The sequence below is a fragment of the Rattus norvegicus genome, chromosome 12 (assembly GCF_036323735.1).
Source record: "Rattus norvegicus strain BN/NHsdMcwi chromosome 12, GRCr8, whole genome shotgun sequence".
NCBI lineage: Eukaryota > Metazoa > Chordata > Mammalia > Rodentia > Muridae > Rattus > Rattus norvegicus.
The window spans coordinates 7,143,327-7,169,226 of NC_086030.1; the positions used below are offsets into that span (position 1 = coordinate 7,143,327).

Consider the following 25,900-nt stretch of genomic DNA (forward strand, 5'->3'; position numbering starts at 1 on the left):
TCTGTACCTGTTGAGGCCCGTTTTTTGACCAATTATATGGTCAATTTTGGAGAAAGTACCATGAGGAGCTGAGAAGAAGGTATATCCTTTTGCTTTAGGATAGAATGTTCTATAAATATCCGTTAAGTCCATTTGGCTCATGACTTCTCTTAGTCTGTCGACATCACTGTTTAATTTCTGTTTCCATGATCTGTCCATTGATGAGAGTGGGGTGTTGAAGTCTCCCACTATTATTGTGTGAGGTGCAATGTGTGTTTTGAGCTTTAGTAAGGTTTCTTTTACGTATGTAGCTGCCCTTGTATTTGGGGCATAGATATTTAGGATTGAGAGTTCATCTTGGTGGATTTTTCCTTTGATGAATATGAAGTGTCCTTCCTTATCTTTTTTGATGACTTTTAGTTGGAAATTGATTTTATTTGATATTAGAATGGCTACTCCAGCTTGCTTCTTCTGACCATTTGCTTGGAAAGTTGTTTTCCAGCCTTTCACTCTGAGTTAGTGTCTGTCTTTGTCTCTGAGGTGTGTTTCCTGTAGGCAGCAGAATGCAGGGTCCTCATTGCGTATCCAGTTTGTTAATCTATGTCTTTTTATTGGGGAGTTGAGGCCATTGATGTTGAGAGATATTAAGGAATAGTGATTATTGTTTCCCTTTATATTCATATTTGGATGTGAGGTTATGTTTGTGTGCTTTCATTCTCTTTGTTTTGTTGCCAAGACGATTAGTTTCTTGCTTCTTCTAGGGTATAGCTTGCCTCCTTATGTTGGGCTTTACCATTTATTATCCTTTGTAGTGCTGGATTTGTAGAAAGATATTGTGTAAATTTGGTTTTGTCATGGAATATCTTGGTTTCTCCATCAATGTTAATTGAGAGTTTTGCTGGATACAGTAACCTGGGCTGGCATTTGTGTTCTCTTAGGGTCTGTATGACATCAGTCCAGGATCTTCTGGCCTTCATAGTTTCTGGCGAGAAGTCTGGTGTGATTCTGATAGGTCTCCCTTTATATGTTACTTGACCTTTTTCCCTTACTGCTTTTAATATTCTTTCTTTATTTTGTGCGTTTGGTGTTTTGACAATTATGTGACGGGAGGTGTTTCTTTTCTGGTCCAATCTATTTGGAGTTCTGTAGGCTTCTTGTATGTCTATGGGTATCTCTTTTTTTAGGTTAGGGAAGTTTTCTTCTATGATTTTGTTGAAGATATTTACTGGTCCTTTGAGCTGGGAGTCTTCACTCTCTTCTATACCTATTATCCTTAGGTTTGATCTTCTCATTGAGTCCTGGATTTCCTGTATGTTTTGGACCAGTAGCTTTTTCCGCTTTACATTATCTTTGACAGTTGAGTCAATGATTTCTATGGAATCTTCTGCTCCTGAGATTCTCTCTTCCATCTCTTGAATTCTGTTGGTGAGGCTTGTATCTACAGCTCCTTGTCTCTTCTTTTGGTTTTCTATATCCAGGGTTGTTTCCATGTGTTCTTTCTTGATTGCTTCTATTTCCATTTTTAATTCCTTCAACTGTTTGATTGTGTTTTCCTGGAATTCTTTCAGGGATTTTTGCGATTCCTCTCTGTAGGCTTTTACTTGTTTATTAATGTTTTCCTGTGCTTCCCTAAGTGTGTTCATGTCTTTCTTGAAGTCCTCCAGCATCATGATCAAATATGATTTTGTAACTAGATCTTGCTTTTCTGGTGTGTTTGGATATTCCATGTTTGTTTTGGTGGGAGAATTGGGCTCCGATGATGGCATGTAGTCTTGGTTTCTGTTGCTTGGGTTCCTGCGCTTGCCTCTCGCCATCAGATTATCTCTAGTGTTACTTTGTTCTGCTATTTCTGACAGTGGCTAGACTGTCCTATAAGCCTGTGTGACAGGAGTGCTGTAGACCTGTTTTCCTCTCTTTCAGTCAGTTATGGGGACAGAGTGTTCTGCTTTCTGGCGTGTAGTTTTTCCTCTCTACAGGTCTTCAGCTGTTCCTGTGGGCCTGTGTCTTGAGTTCACCAGGCAGCTTTCTTGCAGCAGAAAATTTGGTCTTACCTGTGGTCCCGAGGCTCAGGTTCGCTCGTGGGGTGCTCCCCACGGGCTCTCTGCAGCGGCAGCAACCAGGAAGACCTGTGCCGCCCCTTCCGGGAACTTCAGTGCACCAGGGTTCCAGATGGTCTTTGGCTTTTTCCTCTGGCGTCCGAGATGTGTGTGCAGGGAGCAGTCACTTCTGGTTTCCCAGGCTTGTCTGCCTCTCTGAAGGTTTAGCTCTCCCTCCCACGGGATTTGGGTGCAGAGAACTGTTTATCCGGTCTGTTTCTTTCTCTTCTATGATTTTGTTGAAGATATTTACTGGTCCTTTGAGCTGGGAGTCTTCACTCTCTTCTATACCTATTATCCTTAGGTTTGATCTTCTCATTGAGTCCTGGATTTCCTGTATGTTTTGGACCAGTAGCTTATGAAAAGAGATTCTTAAAGATGAATTGTCTTGATCAGGTTGGCCTGTAGGTTGTTTCATGGGGGATTGTCTTGATTATAAGCATGAACCAATGAAGGAAGACCCAGCTTGCTGTCACCTATGTGACTGAAAAATCATGCATACGTTCATCTTCTTTATATGCTTGACTATGGATTTGTCTGGGCACTTCAGTTTCCCATTTTTTGTCTCCCTCACAGTGATGGACTGTAGTCTGGAACTGTAAGCTTAAGAACCCTTCTTTTCCATGGAAATGGCTTTTCCTGGGTTATTTTGTCACAGTAACAGAGATAAAACTAGGGTAGGTTTGTCACAGAGACAATATTGTAGGTTAATCACAGAAAAGTCTTGGCAGTTAGTCTCTGCTAAAGAAAAATTTTTTCCAGTATTTACATCAGGAGCCATCTAGCTAAGGCTAAAAGAGAGTCGGTGGTCTCTTCGAGATCATTCACCATGGAACTATGGTGAAAGCACCTTTTAGAGGCAAGACCCAAAGGACAGATCTCAGAAAAAGATTCGTGCAGCTGATATGCATTTCCTGTCCTTATAAAATTAATATTATAATCCCTGGGCATAGCTCACCATATTGGGCAGATTTCTGAAGATCTAAAAAGTTATAATATCTTGCAGTGATGCTAAAATGACAGATAATTTCTTAATTCTTGATGATAATTCTATAAGAATTCCAAAAATTATACTAATAATTATTAGTCACTTTACAATAGGACTACCATTAAAGCCCTCTCTAATATGAAAACTATAATTAAAACTCATGTGTCAACCCAGATGCCCTTCAAAAGAGGAATGGATACAGAAAATGTGGTACATCTACACAATGGAATATTACTCAGCTATCAAAAAAAATGAATTCATGAAATTCATCGGCAAATGGTTGGAACTTGAAAATATCATGCTGAGTGAGGTAACCCAATCACAGAAAAACACACATGGTATGCACTCATTGATAAGTGGATATTAGCCCAAATGCTCGAATTACCCTAGATGCATAGAACACATGAAACTCAAGAAGGATGACCAAAATGTGAATGCTTCACTCCTTCTTTAAAAGGGGAACAAGAATATCCTTGGCATGGAATAGGGAGGCAAAGTTTAGAACAGAAGCAGAAGGAACACCCATTCAGAGCCTGCCCCACATGTGGCCCATACATATACAGTCACCCAATTAGATAAGATGGATGAAGCAAAGAAGTGCAGGCCGACAGGAGCCGGATGTAGATCGCTCCTGAGAGACACAGCCAGAATAAGGCAAATACATAGGCAAATGCCAGCAGCAAACCACTGAACTGAGACCGGGACCCTTGTTGAAGGAATCAGAGAAAGGACTGGAAGAGCTTGAAGGGGCTTGAGACCCCATATGAACAACAATGCCAACCAACCAACCAGAGCTTCCAGGGACTAAGCCACTACCTAAAGACTATACATGGACTGACCCTGGACTCTGACCTCATAGGTAATAATGAATAGCCTAGGAAGAGCACCAGTGGAAGGGGAAGCCCTTGGTCCTGCCAAGACTAACCCCCAGTGAACGTGATTGTGGGGGGAGTAATGAGGTTAGAATGGGGAGGGGAACACCCATAGAGAAGGGGAGGGGGAAGGGGTTAGGGGGAATGCTGGCCTGGAAACCGGGAAAGGGAATAACAATAGAAATGTAAATAAGAAATACTCAAGTTAATAAAGATGGAAAAAAAAACTCATGTGCCATGAGCTAATTGCTTCTGAGATGGTAAACAGGCATTTATAAATTAGAATACACTCCTTGGAGCTGTAAAACAACTAAACAAAAGTCGTAAATGGGAACTATTGATTTACTGTAGGTGCAAGAACAAAAGATAAAAGTATTGATTGGGTTTATCTATAGAAAACTTTAATGCTAACCTAGGCACCAAAATTATAGTTTTAGACTATCAGTGAATGTGTGGAACTACTGACAGGAAACAAATGTCTAATGCAAACATCTTTGCTGTGCAATTTATTTCTTTTTCTTTTTTATTATTTTTTAGATGTATTTCTTTACTTACATTTCAAATGTTATTCCCCTTCCTGGTTTATGATCCATAAGCCCCCATCTCCTCCACTCCCCCTCCCCTATACAGCTATCCCTCTATACATCCCCCTTATTGCCCTCCCCCATATCCCCTGCACTGGGGGTCCAACCTTGGCAAGACCCTTCCACTGGTGCCTCAACAAGGCTATTCTCTGCTACATATGCAGTTGGAGCCCTGGGTCAGTCCATGTCTAGTCTTTTGGTAGTGGTTTAGTCCCTGGAAGCTCTGGTTGGTTGGCATTGTTGATTTTATGGGGTTGCAAGCTCCTTCAGCTCTTTCAATACTTCCTCTAATTCCCCCCAGGGGGGTCCTATTCTCAGTTCGGTCATTTGCTCTTAGCATTGACCTCTGTATTGGACATACTCTGGATGTGTCTCTCAGGAGAGATCTATATACAGTCCCTTTCCACAAACATTTTTTAGCTTCATCAATCTTATCTAGTTTTGGTGGCTGTATATATATGGGCCACATATGTGTCAGGCCCCGAATGACCATTCCTTGAGTCGCTGCTCTAAACTTTGCTTACATATCCCCTCCTATGAATATTTCCCCCCTTTTAGGAAGGGCTGGGAGCATCTGCATTTTGGACATCCTTCTTGAGCTTCCTGTGGTCTGTAAATTGCATCTTGGGTAATTTGAGGTTGAATCTCAGGGTTGCTTTGATTTGCATTTCCCTGATTACTAAGGATATTGAACATTTCTTTGGATGCTTTTTGGCCATTCGATAATCCTCAGCTGAGAATGTTTTGTTTAGCTCTGTATCCCATTTTTAATAGGGTTATTTGGCTCTCTGGAGTCTAACTTCTTGAGTTCTTTGTATATTTTGGATATTAGCCCTCTGTCAGATGTAGGATTGGTAAAGACCTTTTCCCAATCTGTTGGGTTGCCATTTGTTCTAATGACAGTGCCCTTTGCCTTACAGAAGTTTTGCAGTTTTATAAGGCCCGGTTTGTCGATTGTTGATCTTAGAGCATAAGCCATTGGTATTTAGTTCAGGAAATTTTCCCCAGTGCCCATGTGTTCGAGACTCTTCTCCATTTTTTTCTTCTATTAGTTTGAATGTATCTGGCTTGATGTGGAGGTCCTTGATCTACTTGGACTTAAGCTTTGTACATGGTGAAAAGAATGGATCGATTTGCATTCTTCTACATGTTGAACCAGCACCATTTGTTGAAAATGCTATCTTTCTTCCATTGGATGGTTTTGTCTCCTTTGTCAAAGATCAAGGGACCATAGATGTGTGGGTTCATTTCTGGGTCTTTAATTCTGTTCCACCGACCTATCTGCCTGTCTCTGTAGCAATACCATACAGTTTTTATGATTATTGCCCTGTAATACTGCTTGAGGTCAGTGATGGTGTTTCCCCTTATTATTTTTTTCTTTTATTGGATTTATTTATTTATATTTTAAATGCCATCCCCTTTCCTGGTTTCCCCTCCAGAAATGCAATATCCCATACCTCCTCCCCTTGTGTGCTCCCTCATTCACACACCCACTCCCTCCCACATTCCCATCATGACATTCCCCTACATTGGGGTATCAATCCTTCACAGGACCAAGGGCCTCTCCTCCCACTGACACCAACAAGGCCATCCTCTGCTGCATATGAGGATGGAGCCATAAAATGACATAGACTAACAGACCGCATATGTAAAGAGGACCCAGCATTTTGCTGCATACAAGAAACGTACCTCAGTGAGAAAGACACACACTTCCTCAGAGTAAAGGGGAAAAGCTTTCCAAGAAAATGATTCCAAGAAACAAGCTGGAGCAGACATCTTTATATTGAATAAAATTGACTTCTTTGATAACAAAAGTTATCAAAAAAGATAAGGCAGAACACTTCATACTTGTCAAAAGAAAAATCCACCAAGATGAACTCTCAATTCTCAATATCTATGCTACAAATGCAAGGGCACCCACATTCATAAAAGAAACTTTACTAAAGCTCAAAGCACACATTGCACCTCACACAATAGTAGAGGGAGATTTCCACACCCCACTCTCAGCAATGGACAGGTCATGGGAACAGAAACTCAGCAGAGACACAGTGAAACTAATAGAGGTTATGAACCAAATGAATTTAACCTCTTATGCAATGTATGATTGGAACTTGTATTTGAAATCTTAGTGAGCTTCTGTTTTAAGAAAAAAAAGGATGTAAACACATGTGATCTATTCTCCTAAAAACACAAAACACTCGGAATAATGACATTAGGCGAGGGCAAAGGAGACAGCAATATGCAGAACACAGAGAGAACAAGAGGCAAGGAAGAAGCTAAGAGAGCAGATAGAGCAGACGGGCTTCTCCTTACCATGGGATGAAACAGGTTACAGACTTGGGTTTGATTAGTTTGCAGTAAAAGGGTAGAAGTGCTTCTTTCTCAGTGCAATAAAGACTGGAGCTTATTTTTCATCCAGAATGAGGGAGTTCTTACTGTGCTGGCACTCAGGCTTTTCTCCATGTGCACATGTGCAAGTACAAGTGTGTCTGTGTAAGGATGTGAGTTGATTAGACAGGTTGTTGGACCCAACAAGTAAGTATATGATAACGAATGTGTAGGAATGAAATTATGCGTGCTAATGCATATTTGCTTGCGTAAAGGTTTTTCCTTCTGCTAGCATGACTCTCTTCTGGTTCAATAAAAGTTTATTGCCCCAAACCTCCATCATTCCTGACAAAGAAGAGGTGAGGCTTCTGGGCAAGAAAAAAAAAAGAGCCCTAGGAATTAATCTTCACTTAATCCCCCACTGTTAATTAGCAGATGTTAATCTCCCAAGCCAGCAGTTTTTAACCATACAATAAGCAAGAAAGATTCTAGAATTTTTTTTTAGAAGTTATCAACAAGCATTCAGTATAGTTAGAGACCTATAAGGCCAGAGACCACCAGTCCTTTTTTTTTCCATCTTTATTAACTTGAGTATTGCTTATTTACATTTCGATTGTTATTCCCCTTCCCGGTTTCCAGGCCAACATCCCTCTAACCCCTTCCCCTCCCCTTCGATATTAGTATTCCCCTCCCCATCCTGCCCCCATTACTGCCCTCCCCCCAACAATCATGTTCACTGGGGGTTCAGTCTTGGCAGGACCCAGGGCTTCCCCTTCCACTGGTGCTCTTACTAGGATATGCATTATTACCTATGAGGTCAGAGTCCAGGGTCAGTCCATATATAGTCTTTAGGTAGTGGCTTAGTCCCTGGAAGCTCTGGTTGCTTGGCATTGTTGTTCATATGGGGTCTCGAGCCCCTTCAAGCTCTTCCAGTCCTTTCTCTGATTCCTTCAACGGGGGTCCTAGTCTCAGTTCAGTGGTTTGCTGCTGGCATTCGCCTCTGTATTTGCTGTATTCTGGCTGTGTCTCTCAGGAGCGATCTACATCCGGCTCCTGTCGGTCTGCACTTCTTTGCTTCATCCATCTTGTCTAATTGGGTGGCTGTATATGTATGAGCCACATGTGGGGCAGGCTCTGAAAGGGTGTTCCTTCTGCCTCTGTTCTAAACTTTGCCTCCCTATTCCCTCCCAAGGGTATTCTTGTTCCTCTTTTAAAGAAGGAGTGAAGCATTCACATTTTAGTCATCCTTCTTGAGTTTCATGTGTTCTATGCATCTAGGGTAATTCGAGCATTTGGGCTAATATCCACTTATCAATGAGTGCATAGCATGTGTGTTTTTCTGTGATGGGGTTACCTCACTCAGGATGATATTTTCCAGTTCCATCCATTTGCCTATGAATTTCATAAAGTCATTGTTTTTGATAGCTGAGTAATATTCCATTGTGTAGATGTACCACATTTTCTGTATCTATTCCTCTGTTGAAGGGCATCTGGGTTCTTTCCAGCTTCTGGCTATTATAAATAAGGCTGCTATGAACATAGTGGAGCATGTGTCTTTGTTATATGTTGGGGCATCTTTTGGGTATATGCCCAAGAGAGGTATAGCTGGGTCCTCAGGTAGTTCAATGTCCAATTTTCTGAGGAACCTCCAGACTGATTTCCAGAATGGCTGTACCAGTCTGCAATCCTACCAACAATGGAGGAATGTTCCTCTTTCTCCACATCCTCGGCAGCATGTGCTGTCACCTGAATTTTTTATCTTAGCCATTCTCACTGGTGTGAGGTGAAATCTCAGGGTTGTTTTGATTTGCATTTCCCTTATGACTAAAGATGTTGAACATTTCTTCAGGTGTTTCTCAGCCATTCGGCATTCCTCAGCTGTGAATTCTTTATTTAGCTCTGAACCCCATTTTTTTCTTTTTTTTTTTCTTTATTAACTTAAGTATTTCTTACTTACATTTCGATTGTCATTCCCCTTCCCGGTTTCCAGGCAAACATCCCCCTAACCCCTCCCCTTCTATATGGGTGTTCCCCTCCCCCACCCTCCCCCCATTACCGCCCTCCCCACAACAATCACGTTCACTGGGGGTTCAGTCTTAGCAGGACCAAGGGCTTCCCCTTCCACTGGTGCTCTTACTAGGCTACTCATTGCTACCTATGAGGTTAGAGTCCAGGGTCAGTCCATGAATAGTCTTTGGGTAGTGGCTTAGTCCCTGGAAGCTCTGGTTGCTTGGCATTGTTGTTCATATGGGGTCTCAAGCCCCTTCAAGCTCTTTCAGTCCTCTCTAAGATTCCTTCAACTGGGGTCCCATTCTCAGTTCAGTGGTTTGCTGCTGGCATTTGCCTATGTATTTGCTGTATTCTGGCTGCGTCTCTCAGGAGAGATCTACATCCGGTTCCTGTCGGCCTGCACTTCTTTGCTTCATCCATCTTGTCTAATTAGGTGGCTGTATATGTATGGGCCACATGTGGGGCAGGCTCTGAATGGGTGTTCCTTCTGCCTCTGTTTTAATCTTTGTCTCCCTATTCCCTGCCAAGGGTATTCTTGCTGAACCCCATTTTTAATAGGGTTATTTGTCTCCCTGCAGTCTAATTTCTAGAGTTCTCTGTATATTTTGGATATAAGCCCTCCATCTGTTGTAGGATTTGGTAAAGATCTTTTCACAATCTGTTGGTTGCCGTTTTCTCCTAACAACAGTGTCCTTTGCCTTACAGAAGCTTTGCAGTTTTATGAGATCCCATTTGTTGATTCTTGATCTTAGAGCATAGGCCATTGGTGTTTTGTTCAGGAACTTTTCTCCAGTGCCCATGTGTTCAAGATGCTTCCCCAACTTTTCTTCTATTAGTTTGAGTGTATCTGATTTGATGTGAAGGTCTTTGATCCACTTGGACTTAAGCTTTGTACAGGGTGATAAGCATGGATCGATCTGCATTCTTCTACATGTTGACCTCCAGTTGAACCAGCATCATTTGCTGAAAATGTTATCTTTTATCCGTTGGATAGTTTTGGCTCCTTTGTCAAAAATCAAGTGACTATAGGTATGTGGGTTCATTTCTGGGTCTTCAATTCTATTCCACTGGTCTATCTGTCTGTCTCTGTACCAATACCATGCAGTTTTTATCACTATTGTTCTGTAATACTGCTTGAGTTCAGGGATAGTGATTCCCCCTGAAGTCTTTTTATTGTTGAGAATAGTTTTAGCTCTCCTGGGTTTTCTGTTATTCCAGATGAATTTGCAAATTGTTCTAACTCTCTGAAGAATTGGATTAGTATTTTGATGGGAATTGCATTGAATCTGTAGATCGCTTTTAGTAAAATGGCCATTTTTACTATATTAATCATGCCAATCCATGAGCATGGGAGATCTTTCCGTCTTCTGAGATCTTCTTCAATTTCTTTCTTCATAAGAACTTCATGACGTTCTTATCATACAGATCTTGCACTTGCTTGGTTAAAGTCACACCGAGGTATTTTATATTATTTGGGACTATTATGAAGGGTGTCGTTTCCCTAATTTCTTTCTCGGCTTGTTTCTCTTTTGTGTAGAGGAAGGCTACTGATTTATTTGAGTTAATTTTATACCCAGCCACTTTGCTGACAGTGTTTATCATGGTTAGTAGTTCTCTGGTGAAACTTTTGGGATCACTTAAATATACTATCATATCATCTGCAAATGATATTTTGACTTCTTCTTTTCCAATCTGTATCCCTTTGATCTCCTTTTGTTGTCTGATTGCTCTGGCTAGAACTTCAAGAACTATATTGAATAAGGAGGGAGAGAGTGGGCAGCCTTGTCTAGTCCCTGATTTTAGTGGGATTACTTCAAGTTTCTCTCCATTTAGTTTAATGTTAGCTACTGGTTTGCTGTATATGGCTTTTACTATGTTTAGGTATAGGCCTTGAATTCCTATTCTTTCCAGGACTTTTATCATGAAGGGGTGTTGAAGCTACCTTTACATTCATTCCAGGCTGGGCTGACTCCCTGCACAGTTAGGCTGGTGAACAATAACAGTTTTGGTTATAGAGAAACTGTTCTTGTGACTCTTTTCCCCCAATTGGGTTAACTTATCCAGCGTCAATATGAGGGCTTTTCCTTTGTCTTAACTGTATGTTGTACGCCCTGTTTGGCTGTTGTCTCTTGCAGGCCTGTTCTTTTCTGAAGAGTAAAAGGAAGTGCAGTGGATCTGGAGAAGAGGGGAAGTTGGGGGAATCTGGGAGGAATGGAGGGAAGATAAACTATGGCCAAGATGTATTGCATAAGAGAAGAATTTATTTCAATAAAAGTTTATATAACATATATATATATGTATATATGTATGTATATATATGGGCTATTAATTTGAAATTATCAAGGAGGAGTAATTGATAGTGTATGCAGAAGGTAAAGCAAAGGGTGAAATGATGTAATTATAATCCAAAAATTGAAATTATTTTAAATGTGTGTGTTTGAAAAAAAAGAAGACTCTGCTTGGTCCTCAATGATTTATTTCTAGCCTTGACTTTGCAAAGGGGATGAACATCGAGAAAGACCAGAAGTACTGGAAGCAGACAGCAGGCCAAACATTCATCAGCATCTGGTTACTGTATCTGCATCACTCTTGTGTCAGTCTAGGAAGGAGTCACTTTGGGGTCTACAGAGTTCATTGTCACTAGCAGAAAAGAAACAAAAATATTTATTTATTTATTCGTTCATTTATTCATTTATTTACATACCAAATGCTGGTCCCTCCACATCCACACCTCCCCTTGCAGAGTCTCTCCCCCATTTCACATTCCCTTCTCCTCTGAGGGAGTGGCGTCCCCTGGCTAGTTCGCCCACCCTGGCACAGCCTCTCCCAAACTGTGTTCAGAGAAGGTGGCCCTGTTGGGGAATGGATTCCACAGTCTGCCAACAGCTTTAGGGACAGCCCCACTCCAGTTGTTGAGGGACCTACATGGAGCCTGTACATGTACATCTGTTACATGTGCTTGGAGACTCATGCAAACCTGTGTAAGTTCTTTGGTTGGTGGTTCAGTCTCTGAGATCTCCCAGCAGTCTAGTTTAGTTGAGTCTGTTGGTCTTCCTGTGGAATTTCTATCCCCTTCAGGACCTTCAATTCTTTTCCCAAACTTTTCACAAGTATGCCCAACCTCCATCCAATGTCTGACTGTGTGTATCTGCATCTAGGCTGGAAAAATGGCTCAGCCCTTAAAGGCTAGGCTCATAGCCAAAACCATAAGCATTCAGAATCAAAAATATTAAAAGGCACACTTACAGTTAGCAGACAGGAACTTTTTGAAAGAAACTCAACAACCATAAAAAGCAATGAAATTTCAAAGTTTCCAAAGTTCTACAGTCACTATTAAAAGGCTTAGCTAAAAAATCTTCAAGAAGCTCTTGGCCATGCCTGAGCTCTCTCCTTGTGCACATTTCTAGTTTACTATTTTTGTTACATTCATTCCCTCACTCATTCATTTATACAGAGTGGGGCGCGGGGCAAATGCCACAGTGAATGTGTGAAGGTCAAGAGATAACATGTGAGAGTTGGTTCTCCCTTTCCATCACATGAGTCCCAAGAATCTGTCTCAAGTCAGGCCTAACAGCAAGGCTCTATCCATTGAGCCGTCTTTTCCAATCACCATTATACTTTTAATAAACTCCAACTCAATTTCATATTGCCATGTTCTGAAATTCAGCTCTGCATCAAAGCCAAGGACCTAGTTTTACATTAGTTGAACCCCTAAATGATAAAAGGAACTCCTCATGCTGCTTTGACTGACAACATGGGGCTCGCCAGTTTCTAAACTCAAGGTTATTTCTTACTACAAGCATTAAACAAATGTAAACATCGATGATTCAGCCTGAAGAGTCTAAAGCAGGGCAGGGAATCCTAGGACTGTTAAGATTGAATTTCTAGGTGAACTGGGAAAAGTGTTTAATGATCTTCCCTATAGGCCCAGGAGACACAACAAAAGAGTCTTATTTTCCAAGTTATTTTTTTTCTCTTTTTCATTTTCCCATGTTTTGAAAAGGAGGGTATGAGTATATGTGTACAATATTTGTGTGTGCTAGGCAGAGGTATGCATGTGTGCATGTGAATATGGAGGCCTGAGGTTGATAATAAGGATCATTCTCTACTGTTCTTCCATTTATTCCTTGAGTTGGGGTCTCTCAATCAAACCCAGAACTTACCAAGATGTCTATCCTTTCTTGCCAGCTTGCCCAAAGCAGGCACTATCTCCACTTTCCAAGGCTTCCACAATTGCACAAAAGACATTAACATAAAAATAAAATTCAATGGGAATAATTACATGTATAGGAATTGTGCAAAAACATCATTATCAATTCATTAGTCAATAGATGCCTCAGCTGCTTCTATTTCTGAGCTATTATGGGTACTGTAGCAATAAACATGGAATATAGAGACCTTTGGGTAGACTCTGGGAATACTTTAGCTGAATTCAGATATTTTCTGTTAAAGACATCAAAGAGATTGTTCAGATAAGAATGAACCAATACTCTCTGCTCAAGACTTCTAAACTTCCCCATCTCTCCCTGAAAGCCCTATAACTAATCCATATTATCTATGGTCAATCTTCACTCTCCTTCCTGTAGCTCATGTGGTTGACAGTCAACATTTCTATTTTCTCTTCCTGGTTGAGAATAGATTCGAGGAGTGAGAAAAGTTTGTGGCAAAGAAAAACTGTGGTTACCAGAGTCCTGCACACTTGTGGACAGCGGTGACCATGAGAGTCTTCAACAGAGAGAGGAAGAAACATCTGCACTCCTTGGGTGAGGTTGAGATGAGTCAAGAGGGACAGCTCAGGTCTAAGCCTGCACAGGCTGTGCTTGATGCTCTAACCATTTACTGGAGTAGCCTTTCTAAGAAATGTTAGACTTCAACCTAGTCATGGCTTTAAGAGTTTCAGAGGTATACAAAGGTTTGGAAAGTACTACAGAGACAATAAAAGAGGTAGTTCTCTGTCCCAGAGGCAGAGAAACTATGGTATTGCATCCTTTGGTCCTGGCATGATTCTTATATCTGGGAAATGGAGGATGTGAAGTTGGAAAGCTGGGTCTTACAAAGATAAATGCTTGAGGATGTGCCTCCTGGGAACTGGAGAGGTGAAGGTTGGGGTCTGGAGTCTTAAGAGCATTGATTCTGAAAACCTGGAATCCTGGGACCTGTGAAAGAAGAGCTGATAGTCTCTAAAAACTTGTTTCCTGAAGATGGGAAGGCCACAGATTGCCCCTAAACAGGAGGAGTGTGTACACTTGAATCCTGTGTCTTAAAGAGGTGAAAAGTGAGTCTGCCCTACTGTTTGGGGGAAGTGGGATCTAGAAAGTTAAGCATGAGTTAAGTAGGGTTCATACTGGGAGGAATCCTCAATCCTATGGGGCAGGGGCAGATACAGAATGCCTGAGACTCAAAGTGGAGCTAGGATCTGAAGTCTGGCTTCTATGGACATGGCATCTGGGAACTGCACTTCTGTACCGCGGAGTAGAAGGGACTGAGGATCTTCAATATTGGGTTCCAAAGGGTTGAAAAACTGAAGGATTTAAATGCAGGATCCTAGGATAGTTAAAACTGGAAAGAGACTTCTGATGCTCCTCTAGTGTACTAAGAACAGGACAACTGAAGCAGTGGTAGAATGATGACTATCTGTAATTCTGTGTTCAGAAAGGGAAAGTAGACACTAGGCTATCCCTGGTTTAGAGGGTGGTAGGAACCTTGGCCTGATGGACCACTCTATTCTCTTTCCTCAGGGTGTCAGGACCATGAATATTTCATCACTGTGCTGCAGCTCATCTCCATTGTGCTCTTGGCTGCTCTCCTCACGGCTATCCTTGTCAAAGGTCAGGAAACTTTACTGCTATAGCTTCCTGCTCTAGTCTCCTAGCATGTGGGTAGAGGTGATACTGAAGCTGGGACTGTGGTCTTACATGTCTTCATGGGTTCTCTCAGACTCCTGTGTAACAAGAAGGAAGTCATTTCAGAGGCATGGTCTGACTCCCTTTACCCTTGTAGTCATACTTCTCTGGGCATCAGGATTCCTCATAATTAAATGAGATAGATTCAACTAAGAGTCTGGGAGTTGAACATGATGTTTCTGGAAGCCCAACACATGTTAGTTAGATCCTGGTCTGCTCTATTTTTAAATTTTATTGTTTGAGAATTTCACACAGGAATAGAATGTTTTGATCAAGTTCATTACCTCCTTCCTGTTCTCCAGTTCCTCCACAGTTCTCCACAACTGGTTTCCCTTCAAACCTCACGTTCCTTCATTTTTATAATCCACTGAATACACTTAGGGATCTCTGTGTATATGGATGTAAGACCATCTACCAGAGTCTCCTGGGACAGAAAAGCACTGACTCTCCGTCCTTCCCTCCCTCACAGAGCAGCCTTCTGTTGCTAATTGTTATTCAGTTAGACTTGGGGCTTCCTGCACTCATTCTCCATCTGTGTTGGAAATCTGTCTAGCTTGACAGGTTTGAGCTGCAATCACAACTCTATGAATCCATATAAACCACAGATTTGTGGAGTCCAGAAAACATGGTTTCACACCAGTCCTCCATTCTCTGTGGCTTTTACAGTCTTTCTGCCTCCACTCCCATGATGATATATCAGCTCCTGGGGGTACTTATATTAGAGATGTCCCATCTGTGGTTGAGCTTTTCACAGGATCTTATTCTGTGTGCACTGAAAATTTGTGACTCTCTATGTCAATCACAACTTAACTACAAAACAAATGTTTTCTGTGATAAGGATTTAGAGTTTCTGGTCACCTAAAGGAAGATCCTGCAGTCTGAAGAAATCAGACGTAACATCATCTAGCCTCTCTCTGTGTGTCTGTCCCTCTGTCTGTCTCTGTCTCTGTCTCTGTCTCTCTGTCCCTCTCTGTCTCTCTCTGTCTCTCTCTGTCTCTGTCTCTCTTTGTCTCTGTCTCTCTCTGTCTCTCTCTGTCTCTCTCTGTATCTCTCTCTCTCTCTCTCTCTCTCTGTCTCTCTCTCTCTGGATCTCTCTGTGTAATTTAACAGCCTCCCATGGATGGTGCCCAGCTCCTCTACACTCTTTGTCACCCATGCTATGTTGAACAAATCATGCGATATGAAACTTTCTATGCCACTCTGAAAGTATAAGAGAGTCAGATATTTCCTTTGGAGAACTTCTCTAGGATCCTGCGGCTTTACCCCACTCTCCTGTCATGATAACTATCTTACTGACTCTTATGTGAAGCTCTTTTCCAGGTGTTAAAGGGAAGCCTCTCTTGTTTTAAGAACCTGTTCTATTATTTTTATCATGATTGTGTTTTCCTTCCTAAAGTTTCTCAAAACTAGAGTCCTGGTCATACTCTGGAAACCCTTTTAACAAAGTTAACCCCTGAAGGATAATTGTGTATCAGCTCCTTTCCTGAACCAATGACAATCACTCTTCATAGATTTATTACATTTAATGTTTTCATCTTCATTTTCTTGCCATAGGCTCTGAGGTTCCTAGTTCCCAAGAGCATGATCAGCAAAAGCAACGCATGCACCAGAAACTGGACCAGCTGAAGACTGGACTAGGTAAGTGACCAGAAAATGCATCTCCAAGAGCATGGAAGGGTTCCCACAGGGGATGAGATGACTGAAAAGACTGGGCTTCCGGTTCCTCAATTTCTACATCTGTTGAATGGGAACATGGATTAACATTTAAAATGGCACTTATTGGACACACTGGGGCATGCACACAGAAGACATTCAGTGAAGCAAGACTCATAATATCTGCTCTGACATATAAAGTCCCTGCTATTATCTATATCTAGAAGTTGTGACCAAGGATTATCTTGGAGGAAACAGAATCAGGAAGTTAAGAGGGGAGTGGCTGTCCCTGAGAAGATATCCCAGTGAATAAAGTACTTATTGCTTAAGCATTAGGACCTGAGTCACATTAGACCCATCACACCATAGAGAACCAGAGCATAGGCACACATGCCTAAACACAGCACTGGTGAGGCTTCGGTAGCCCCTGGGGCTCACTTGCTAGTCTAGTCAAAACAGGGAATTCTTGGTTCAGTAAGAGAACAAGTTTCAAGTGTAAGGAAAAAGGAAACACACACACACACACACACACACACACACACACACACACACACGGAGGGAGAAACCAGGCATGGCCATACTGACTGGCAGTAACTAAATGGGATCAGTACCCTAAAACAACAGTGCAGGAAGTTGTCAGGCATACTTGACAAGATGGTTCTGATAGGAATCTGAAGATAGGGAGTAGAGTGTATTTGCTCAAAAGATAGTGACTGAACACAGATATGCTGGCAGTAACACTCATAAGCAAGGGTTTAAAAGGAGATAAAAGAAGGAAGAAATGGTGTAATTAAAGTATAAACTTGAAAATAAACAAGTGAAAAGTGATACCGTTTGTATGGCTCAACTTCTCAAAAATAAATTAATAACATACATCTTAATTAAAAATTTTAGCTAAAATATTATTACACAGTTTCCTGCCTTCCCTGTCACCCCTCCCATGCCATTCCTCAACTCCTTCAATTTGATGGCCTTTTTTCTTTCATAAAAAGAAAACTTTTTGACATAAAAAGACTGATAGGGTGATGGGGAAGATCTAAAACATTCACTTCTGGCCTCTATTTTCACACATAGAGCAGTGCACAAACAGTCATGTACACACATGAATATGACACACAACAAAATGTAAAGAAATGTGCTTCAACATGTGCAGTTTCAAGGCATGGAATCAGCTCTCAAGGACTTGAAAGTCTGGACAGACACAGGCACATTGATAACTTCGTGTATCTGTCTGACCCACTCCCCCGACAGACCACCTGTGCCGCCCCTGCCCCTGGGACTGGACGTTCTTTCAAGGAAACTGTTACTTTTTCTCTACTTTCCAAAAGAAATGGAAGGAATCTGTCATTGCCTGCAAGGACATGGGGGCCCAACTAGTGGTCATAAAAAGTTATGAGGAGCAGGTATGTTGAATTGGGGCTTTGCTCTTCTGTGGGCATGACTCTAGCTAGATAGAATTGATCTTATAAGGTTTTTCATTACTATACTTGAAGAGGAGAGATAGCATGACAGGAATATAGAGGAGCTTGTCCACACTGCACTCAGATAAATACAAAGCCGGAACATGGATGTATGCATTAGGGAATATTTAATATGTGTTAAATATTTAATATTTAATAGGGGACATGTTTGGACTGCTGGGAGAGTTTATCAAGTACTTCCATTAGTGTTAAAAATCCTGATCTGAGGCCCATAGGATGACTTGAGGGATAAAAGTGCTTGCAACCAAACCCAGGGATCTGAGACCCAGATGATAGAAACAGAACCAATTCTTATAAGTTAGTTGTCCTCTGACCTACACACACACACACACACACACACACACACACACACACACACACAAGGTTTATTATTCTAAAAAATCCCTGGAGAAATTTCTAGAACCCAGGAGTCACTAGACTCTTGTATGTTTGGGAAGCTGGCAGAAAGCTTCACATTTCATTATTTTAGTTCAACAAAGCATATGAGACAAAGGGGAGTGAGTGATGCCAAAAATCAAGATCTTCCAAGTCATAGCACAGGCTGCTTCTAAATTCTCTGCTCACAGAGGGCTTGTGTGAGGGGTCTGGTCTGACCTTTTCATGTCTGCGCCTTTGAAAAGTGGGGGGGGGGAGGGTGATGCAATGTAAATGCAAGTTTGCATTCATTGTTTCAGTAGAAAGCTGGGGTGTGACTGCAAGCAGAACTCTATGTCTAGATACCAAGAGGACAAAACAAGAAAATGATAGCATAAGTCCAGCATGAATTCCCCTTTTCCCTCCAGAGCTTCCTCCAGAGGACTTCTAAGATGAAAGGCAATACCTGGATAGGGCTGTCAGACTCACAAGAGGAAGACCAATGGCTGTGGGTAGATGGCTCACCACTGCAGTGGAGGTAATACAGTGTGTTGTGGGTGTCTCCATGACCCAGAAATAATGGTGGTTCTTACCTACTCCTTGAACTCCTAGGCATGAGAATCCATTTATTGGGATGTATATTCTCGTGAGCTTTGATATGGTTTGGCAGTTCCACCACCCAATCTGTAGGAATAGTTTACAGAATACTAGATATTGCAGAAATTCCATTCAGAGAGAGGTGTGAATGGTTCCTATTCAATAGGAGTGGCTGGAAACTCAGGTAAGGATCTGATGACCCTTCCTGCCACCTCCGGTAAGGAAAGTGAACAGCCCACAAGCCCAATCAAGACAGATTTTGCAAACAGAACTAACCCAATACAAACTGTGACTCTTGCTCTGAGCATTGGGTTTTGCGGCTGTGTGTGATCTAAACACAGGGTATCCACAGAGAATCGGAAAGATGGAAGGATGGTTGCCTTCAAAATACAACTTGTCATACTTAAATGTCCTCAATCCTGTGGGACCTACCAAGGAATTTCCCCCACAGCATGGATAATATGGAAAAATCATGTGAAAGTATGGAGGCCAGAGTTTTTTTGATGTCCATGGAAAGATGTGTATAAGACAGTGTACCAGGCAGGATTGCCATGTCAGTGGGTCTGAAATACTCTAATGTCCCATATTCAGTATGAGGCAAGCTTAGAGATCACTGAAGAGTCACAGATCCAGGGAGACCCTGATTTTCCCAACTGGCATCTGCTTGTCTCTGGGTTCTCAGATTATATTACGGTTACAAAGTTACAGAGAAGATGTGACTGGGCCCATGTGTCAGGGATGGAATGTCAAGCTTTGCGTCCTGAATCAATAGGATGGGAAATTTGGGAAGAAGGCTACACTAGACCCTGGGAAGACTGTACCATGCTGAAGAACTTAGCCAATGAGGAATAAAGAGGGTGAGAGAAACATAGTAAGAAATTTTAAAGAAATACTGTTTTGCATCAAATAAGTGTAGCAGACGATTTCCCCCCTCTTTCCAGGCTTCCCCTTAATTCTGCAAAACCTTCCTCAATTTCACAATTGAAGTTTCCTGAATTCTGTATTATAAAACATGAGTTTCTCACACCGATGTATAAGGCATGCTGTTAGGTTCTGAGTGAGGTGTGGCTCCACATGTATATGTGATAGATGAGAACAGATCCTAGTGCCAGAAGCTAGAAATGGTTGGCATCATGGAGCTGGTACAGAACTCATGTTCTTTGGGGGTTTTCAATTTCAGGAACTATTGGTCTGCAGGGGAGCCCAACAATTTGTACGATGAAGACTGTGTGGAATTTTCAAGTTATGGATGGAATGATATCTCATGTTCCTTTGAGAAGTTCTGGATCTGTAAGAAGTCTGCATCTCCTTGCCCTAGGTGAAACCTGATCATCTCCATAGCCCTTGTATGTCCAACCTATTTATCTTTTAATTGAACTTTAAGTACACTCATTTCAGTTTCTTCTGCCTTTCTGTGAGCATTGGGATCTCAATAATAGATTGAAGTACTTTTCTACACACCTTGTCTGTGAAGGCTTGGTCCACTGTTGTTCCCCACCCTGCATCTACAGATTCTTTAAAAGAGATTGTGATTCCCCCACACACACCTATTTTCAGCTTTCTTCCAGAATTAAGTCTGGATTGTTCACCACTTGTGTAGGTTTGGCTGAGAATGTCTTTCATAGACTTGCATAGTTGTATAATTGATACTAGTAGGTGAGGGCTGTTTGAGGAAGCTATGAAACCTTTAGCACAAGTAATTCTCAATCCGAGGGTTGCAAACCCTTTGGTGCTGATATGCCAGATATTGTGCATATCAGATATTTACATCACTATTCTTAACAGCAGCAAAAATACAGTTATGAAGTAGCCATGAAATAATTTTATGGTTGGGATGATCACAACATTGAGTTGTATTAATGGGTCACAGCACTAGGAAGGTTACAAACCATCTCCTTACTAGGCAGATCCTTGAAAGAGAAAACAGATGACTGGGTGTGGGGTTTCAAGTTTTATACTCTTGCCTCACTTGCACTTCTCATTCTGACACCTGACCTCCTGTGTGTAGATGAAAATATGACCAGCCAACTTTCTGCTTCTGCTGCCATGCTTGTCCTATCTCTGTTATGTGGTGGGAGCACCACAATGAACTCTTATCTCTTTAAAGCCATAAGCCAAAATAAATCCTTTCTACCCTATGTTGTTTCTGTCTGGTTATTTCATCAGAGCAGCAGAAAAGTATGTCAGTATAAACCAATGTTTAAGAACTGACAGGTGTTACAAAAGAACCAGGTATGATCAAACATTTAGATTCCTGAGACAGGCAGGGTCACCTCCATCTATGTTTCATCTCAAAGAACTTAAGTATGCCAATGTCTTAATTGGGAAAGGAAGGAAGTACAAGGGGAGCATGAGCAGTAATACTAACTCCTGACTGAACCATTTTTATCTACAGTTTATGTCTTCTTTATCCTAACTGGATCATTGAAGTTTATCATACAGTTATAGTTTTCTTTAAACAAATACTTTTCATAAGGTTAAACCTAGCAGCTATTTACAGGATTTACAGAAACAATGTCTAGAAATAGACTAGGGAAACATTAAGAAAGTAGGAACACCCACACCCGCGGATCCCGGCCCGCAGCAGCTCTCTGCTCCCAGACCCGGTGAGAGAGAGACCCAACCACCTGGTCAGGTGGGCACACCTGAGGCTGCAGAGCGGAAGAGACCACCAACTCTGCTCACCCCTGCCCACATCCCTGGCCCAAGAGGAAACTGTATAAGGCCTCTGGGCTCCCGTGGGGGAGGGCCCAGGAGCGGCAGGACCCCTGCCTGAGACACCGCCGGAACCTGAAAGAAACAGACCGGATAAACAGTTCTCTGCACCCAAATCCCGTGGGAGGGAGAGCTAAACCTTCAGAGAGGCAGACAAGCCTGGGAAACCAGAAGAGACTGCTCCCTGCACACACATCTCGGACGCCAGAGGAAAAAGCCAAAGACCATCTGGAACCCTGGTGCACTGAAGTTCCCGGAAGGGGCGGCACAGGTCTTCCTGGTTGCTGCCGCTGCAGAGAGCCCGTGGGCAGCACCCCAAGAGCGAACTTGAGCCTCAGGACCACAGGTAAGACCAAATTTTCTGCTGCAAGAAAGCTGCCTGGTGAACTCAAGACACAGGCCCACAGGAACAGCTGAAGACCTGTAGAGAGGAAAAACTACACGCCCGAAAGCAGAACACTCTGTCCCCATAACTGACTGAAAGAGAGGAAAACAGGTCTACAGCACTCCTGACACACAGGCTTATAGGACAGTCTAGCCACTGTCAGAAATAGCAGAACAAAGTAACACTAGAGATAATCTGATGGCGAGAGGCAAGCGCAGGAACCCAAGCAACAGAAACCAAGACTACATGCCATCATCGGAGCCCAATTCTCCCACCAAAACAAACATGGAATATCCAAACACACCAGAAAAGCAAGATCTAGTTTCAAAATCATATTTGATCATGATGCTGGAGGAATTCAAGAAAGACATGAACACACTTAGGGAAACACAGGAAAACATTAATAAACAAGTAGAAGCCTACAGAGAGGAATCGCAAAAATCCCTGAAAGAATTCCAGGAAAACACAATCAAACAGTTGAAGGAATTAAAAATGGAAATAGAAGCAATCAAGAAAGAACACATGGAAACAACCCTGGATATAGAAAACCAAAAGAAGAGACAAGGAGCTGTAGATACAAGCTTCACCAACAGAATACAAGAGATGGAAGAGAGAATCTCAGGAGCAGAAGATTCCATAGAAATCATTGACTCAACTGTCAAAGATAATGTAAAGCGGAAAAAGCTACTGGTCCAAAACATACAGGAAATCCAGGACTCAATGAGAAGATCAAACCTAAGGATAATAGGTATAGAAGAGAGTGAAGACTCCCAGCTCAAAGGACCAGTAAATATCTTCAACAAAATCATAGAAGAAAACTTCCCTAACCTAAAACAAGAGATACCCTTAGACATACAAGAAGCCTACAGAACTCCAAATAGCTTGGACCAGAAAAGAAACACCTCCCATCACATAATTGTCAAAACACCAAACGCACAAAATAAAGAAAGAATATTAAAAGTAGTAAGGGAAAAAGGTCAAGTAACATATAAAGGGAGACCTATCAGAATCACACCAGACTTCTCGCCAGAAACTATGAAGGCCAGAAGATCCTGGACTGATGTCATACAGACCCTAAGAGAACACAAATGCCAGCCCAGGTTACTGTATCCAGCAAAACTCTCAATTAACATTGATGGAGAAACCAAGATATTCCATGACAAAACCAAATTTACACAATATCTTTCTACAAATCCAGCACTACAAAGGATAATAGATGGTAAAGCCCAACATAAGGAGGCAAGCTATACCCTAGAAGAAGCAAGAAACTAATCGTCTTGGCAACAAAACAAAGAGAATGAAAGCACACAAACATAACCTCACATCCAAATATGAATATAAAGGGAAACAATAATCACTATTCCTTAATATCTCTCAATATCAATGGCCTCAACTCCCCAATAAAAAGACATAGATTAACAAACTGGATACGCAACGAGGACCCTGCATTCTGCTGCCTACAGGAAACACACCTCAGAGACAAAGACAGACACTACCTCAGAGTGAAAGGCTGGAAAACAACTTTCCAAGCAAATGGTCAGAAGAAGCAAGCTGGAGTAGCCATTCTAATATCAAATAAAATCAATTTCCAACTAAAAGTCATCAAAAAAGATAAGGAAGGACACTTCATATTCATCAAAGGAAAAATCCACCAAGATGAACTCTCAATCCTAAATATCTATACCCCAAATACAAGGGCACCTACATACGTAAAAGAAACCTTACTAAAGCTCAAAACACACATTGCACCTCACACAATAATAGTGGGAGATTTCAACACCCCACTCTCATCAATGGACAGATCATGGAAATAGAAATTAAACAGTGATGTCGACAGACTAAGAGAAGTCATGAGCCAAATGGACTTAACGGATATTTATAGAACATTCTATCCTAAAGCAAAAGGATATACCTTCTTCTCAGCTCCTCATGGTACTTTCTCCAAAATTGACCATATAATTGGTCAAAAAACGGGCCTCAACAGGTACAGAAAGATAGAAATAATCCCATGCGTGCTATCGGACCACCACGGCCTAAAACTGGTCTTCAATAACAATAAGGGAAGAATGCCCACATATACGTGGAAATTGAACAGTGCTCTACTCAATGATAACCTGGTCAAGGAAGAAATAAAGAAAGAAATTAAAAACTTTTTAGAATTTAATGAAAATGAAGATACAACATACTCAAACTTATGGGACACAATGAAAGCTGTGCTAAGAGGAAAACTCATAGCGCTGAGTGCCTGCAGAAAGAAACAGGAAAGAGCATATGTCAGCAGCTTGACAGCACACCTAAAAGCTCTAGAACAAAAAAAGCAAATACACCCAGGAGTAGAAGGCAGGAAATAATCAAACTCAGAGCTGAAATCAACCAAGTAGAAACAAAAAGGACCATAGAAAGAATCAACAGAACCAAAAGTTGGTTCTTTGAGAAAATCAACAAGATAGATAAACCCTTAGCCAGACTAACGAGAGGACACAGAGAGTGCGTCCAAATTAACAAAATCAGAAATGAAAAGGGAGACATAACAACTGATTCAGAGGAAATTCAAAAAATCATCAGATCTTACTATAAAAACCTATATTCAACAAAATTTGAAAATCTTCAGGAAATGGACAATTTCCTAGACAGATACCAGGTATCGAAGTTAAATCAGGAACAGATAAACCAGTTAAACAACCCCATAACTCCTAAGGAAATAGAAGGAGTCATTAAAGGTCTCCCAACCAAAAAGAGCCCAGGTCCAGACGGGTTTAGTGCAGAATTCTATCAAACCTTCATAGAAGACCTCATACCAATATTATCCAAACTATTCCACAAAATTGAAACAGATGGAGCACTACCGAATTCCTTCTACGAAGCCACAATTACTCTTATACCTAAACCACACAAAGACACAACAAAGAAAGAGAACTTCAGACCAATTTCCCTTATGAATATCGACGCAAAAATACTCAATAAAATTCTGGCAAACCGAATTCAAGAGCACATCAAAACAATCATCCACCATGATCAAGTAGGCTTCATCCCAGGCATGCAGGGATGGTTTAATATACGGAAAACCATCAACGTGATCCATTATATAAACAAACTGAAAGAACAGAACCACATGATCATTTCATTAGATGCTGAGAAAGCATTTGACAAAATTCAACACCCCTTCATGATAAAAGTCCTGGAAAGAATAGGAATTCAAGGCCCATACCTAAACATAGTAAAAGCCATATACAGCAAACCACTTGCTAACATTAAACTAAATGGAGAGAAACTTGAAGCAATCCCACTAAAATCAGGGACTAGACAAGGCTGCCCACTCTCTCCCTACTTATTCAATATAGTTCTTGAAGTTCTAGCCAGAGCAATCAGACAACAAAAGGAGATCAAGGGGATACAGATCGGAAAAGAAGAGGTCAAAATATCACTATTTGCAGATGACATGATAGTATATTTAAGTGATCCCAAAAGTTCCACCAGAGAACTACTAAAGCTGATAAACAACTTCAGCAAAGTGGCTGGGTATAAAATTAACTCAAATAAATCAGTTGCCTTCCTCTATACAAAAGAGAAACAAGCCGAGAAAGAAATTAGGGAAACGACACCCTTCATAATAGACCCAAATAATATAAAGTACCTCGGTGTGACTTTAACCAAGCAAGTAAAAGATCTGTACAATAAGAACTTCAAGACACTGAGGAAAGAAATTGAAGAAGACCTCAGAAGATGGAAAGATCTCCCATGCTCATGGATTGGCAGGATTAATTTAGTAAAAATGGCCATTTTACCAAAAGCAATCTACAGATTCAATGCAATCCCCATCAAAATACCAATCGAATTCTTCAAAGAGTTAGACAGAACAATTTGCAAATTCATCTGGAATAACAAAAAACCCAGGATAGCTAAAGCTATCCTCAACAATAAGAGGACTTCAGGGGGAATCACTATTCCTGAACTC

General features: G+C 41.4%; 1 protein-coding gene across 1 annotated transcript; it reads left to right on the forward strand.

The window, feature by feature from the left end:
- Positions 1–13,472: 13,472 nt before the first annotated feature.
- Positions 13,473–20,980, forward strand: Cd209l1 (CD209 molecule like 1). Its single transcript, XM_221808.10, has 6 exons — positions 13,473–13,620; positions 14,596–14,685; positions 16,315–16,398; positions 17,665–17,816; positions 18,677–18,786; positions 20,026–20,980. Exons 1-6 carry the CDS (start codon positions 13,575–13,577, stop codon positions 20,165–20,167), a joined length of 624 nt encoding a protein of 207 aa, XP_221808.5. The 5' UTR covers positions 13,473–13,574; the 3' UTR covers positions 20,168–20,980.
- The last annotated feature ends 4,920 nt before the right edge of the window (positions 20,981–25,900 follow it).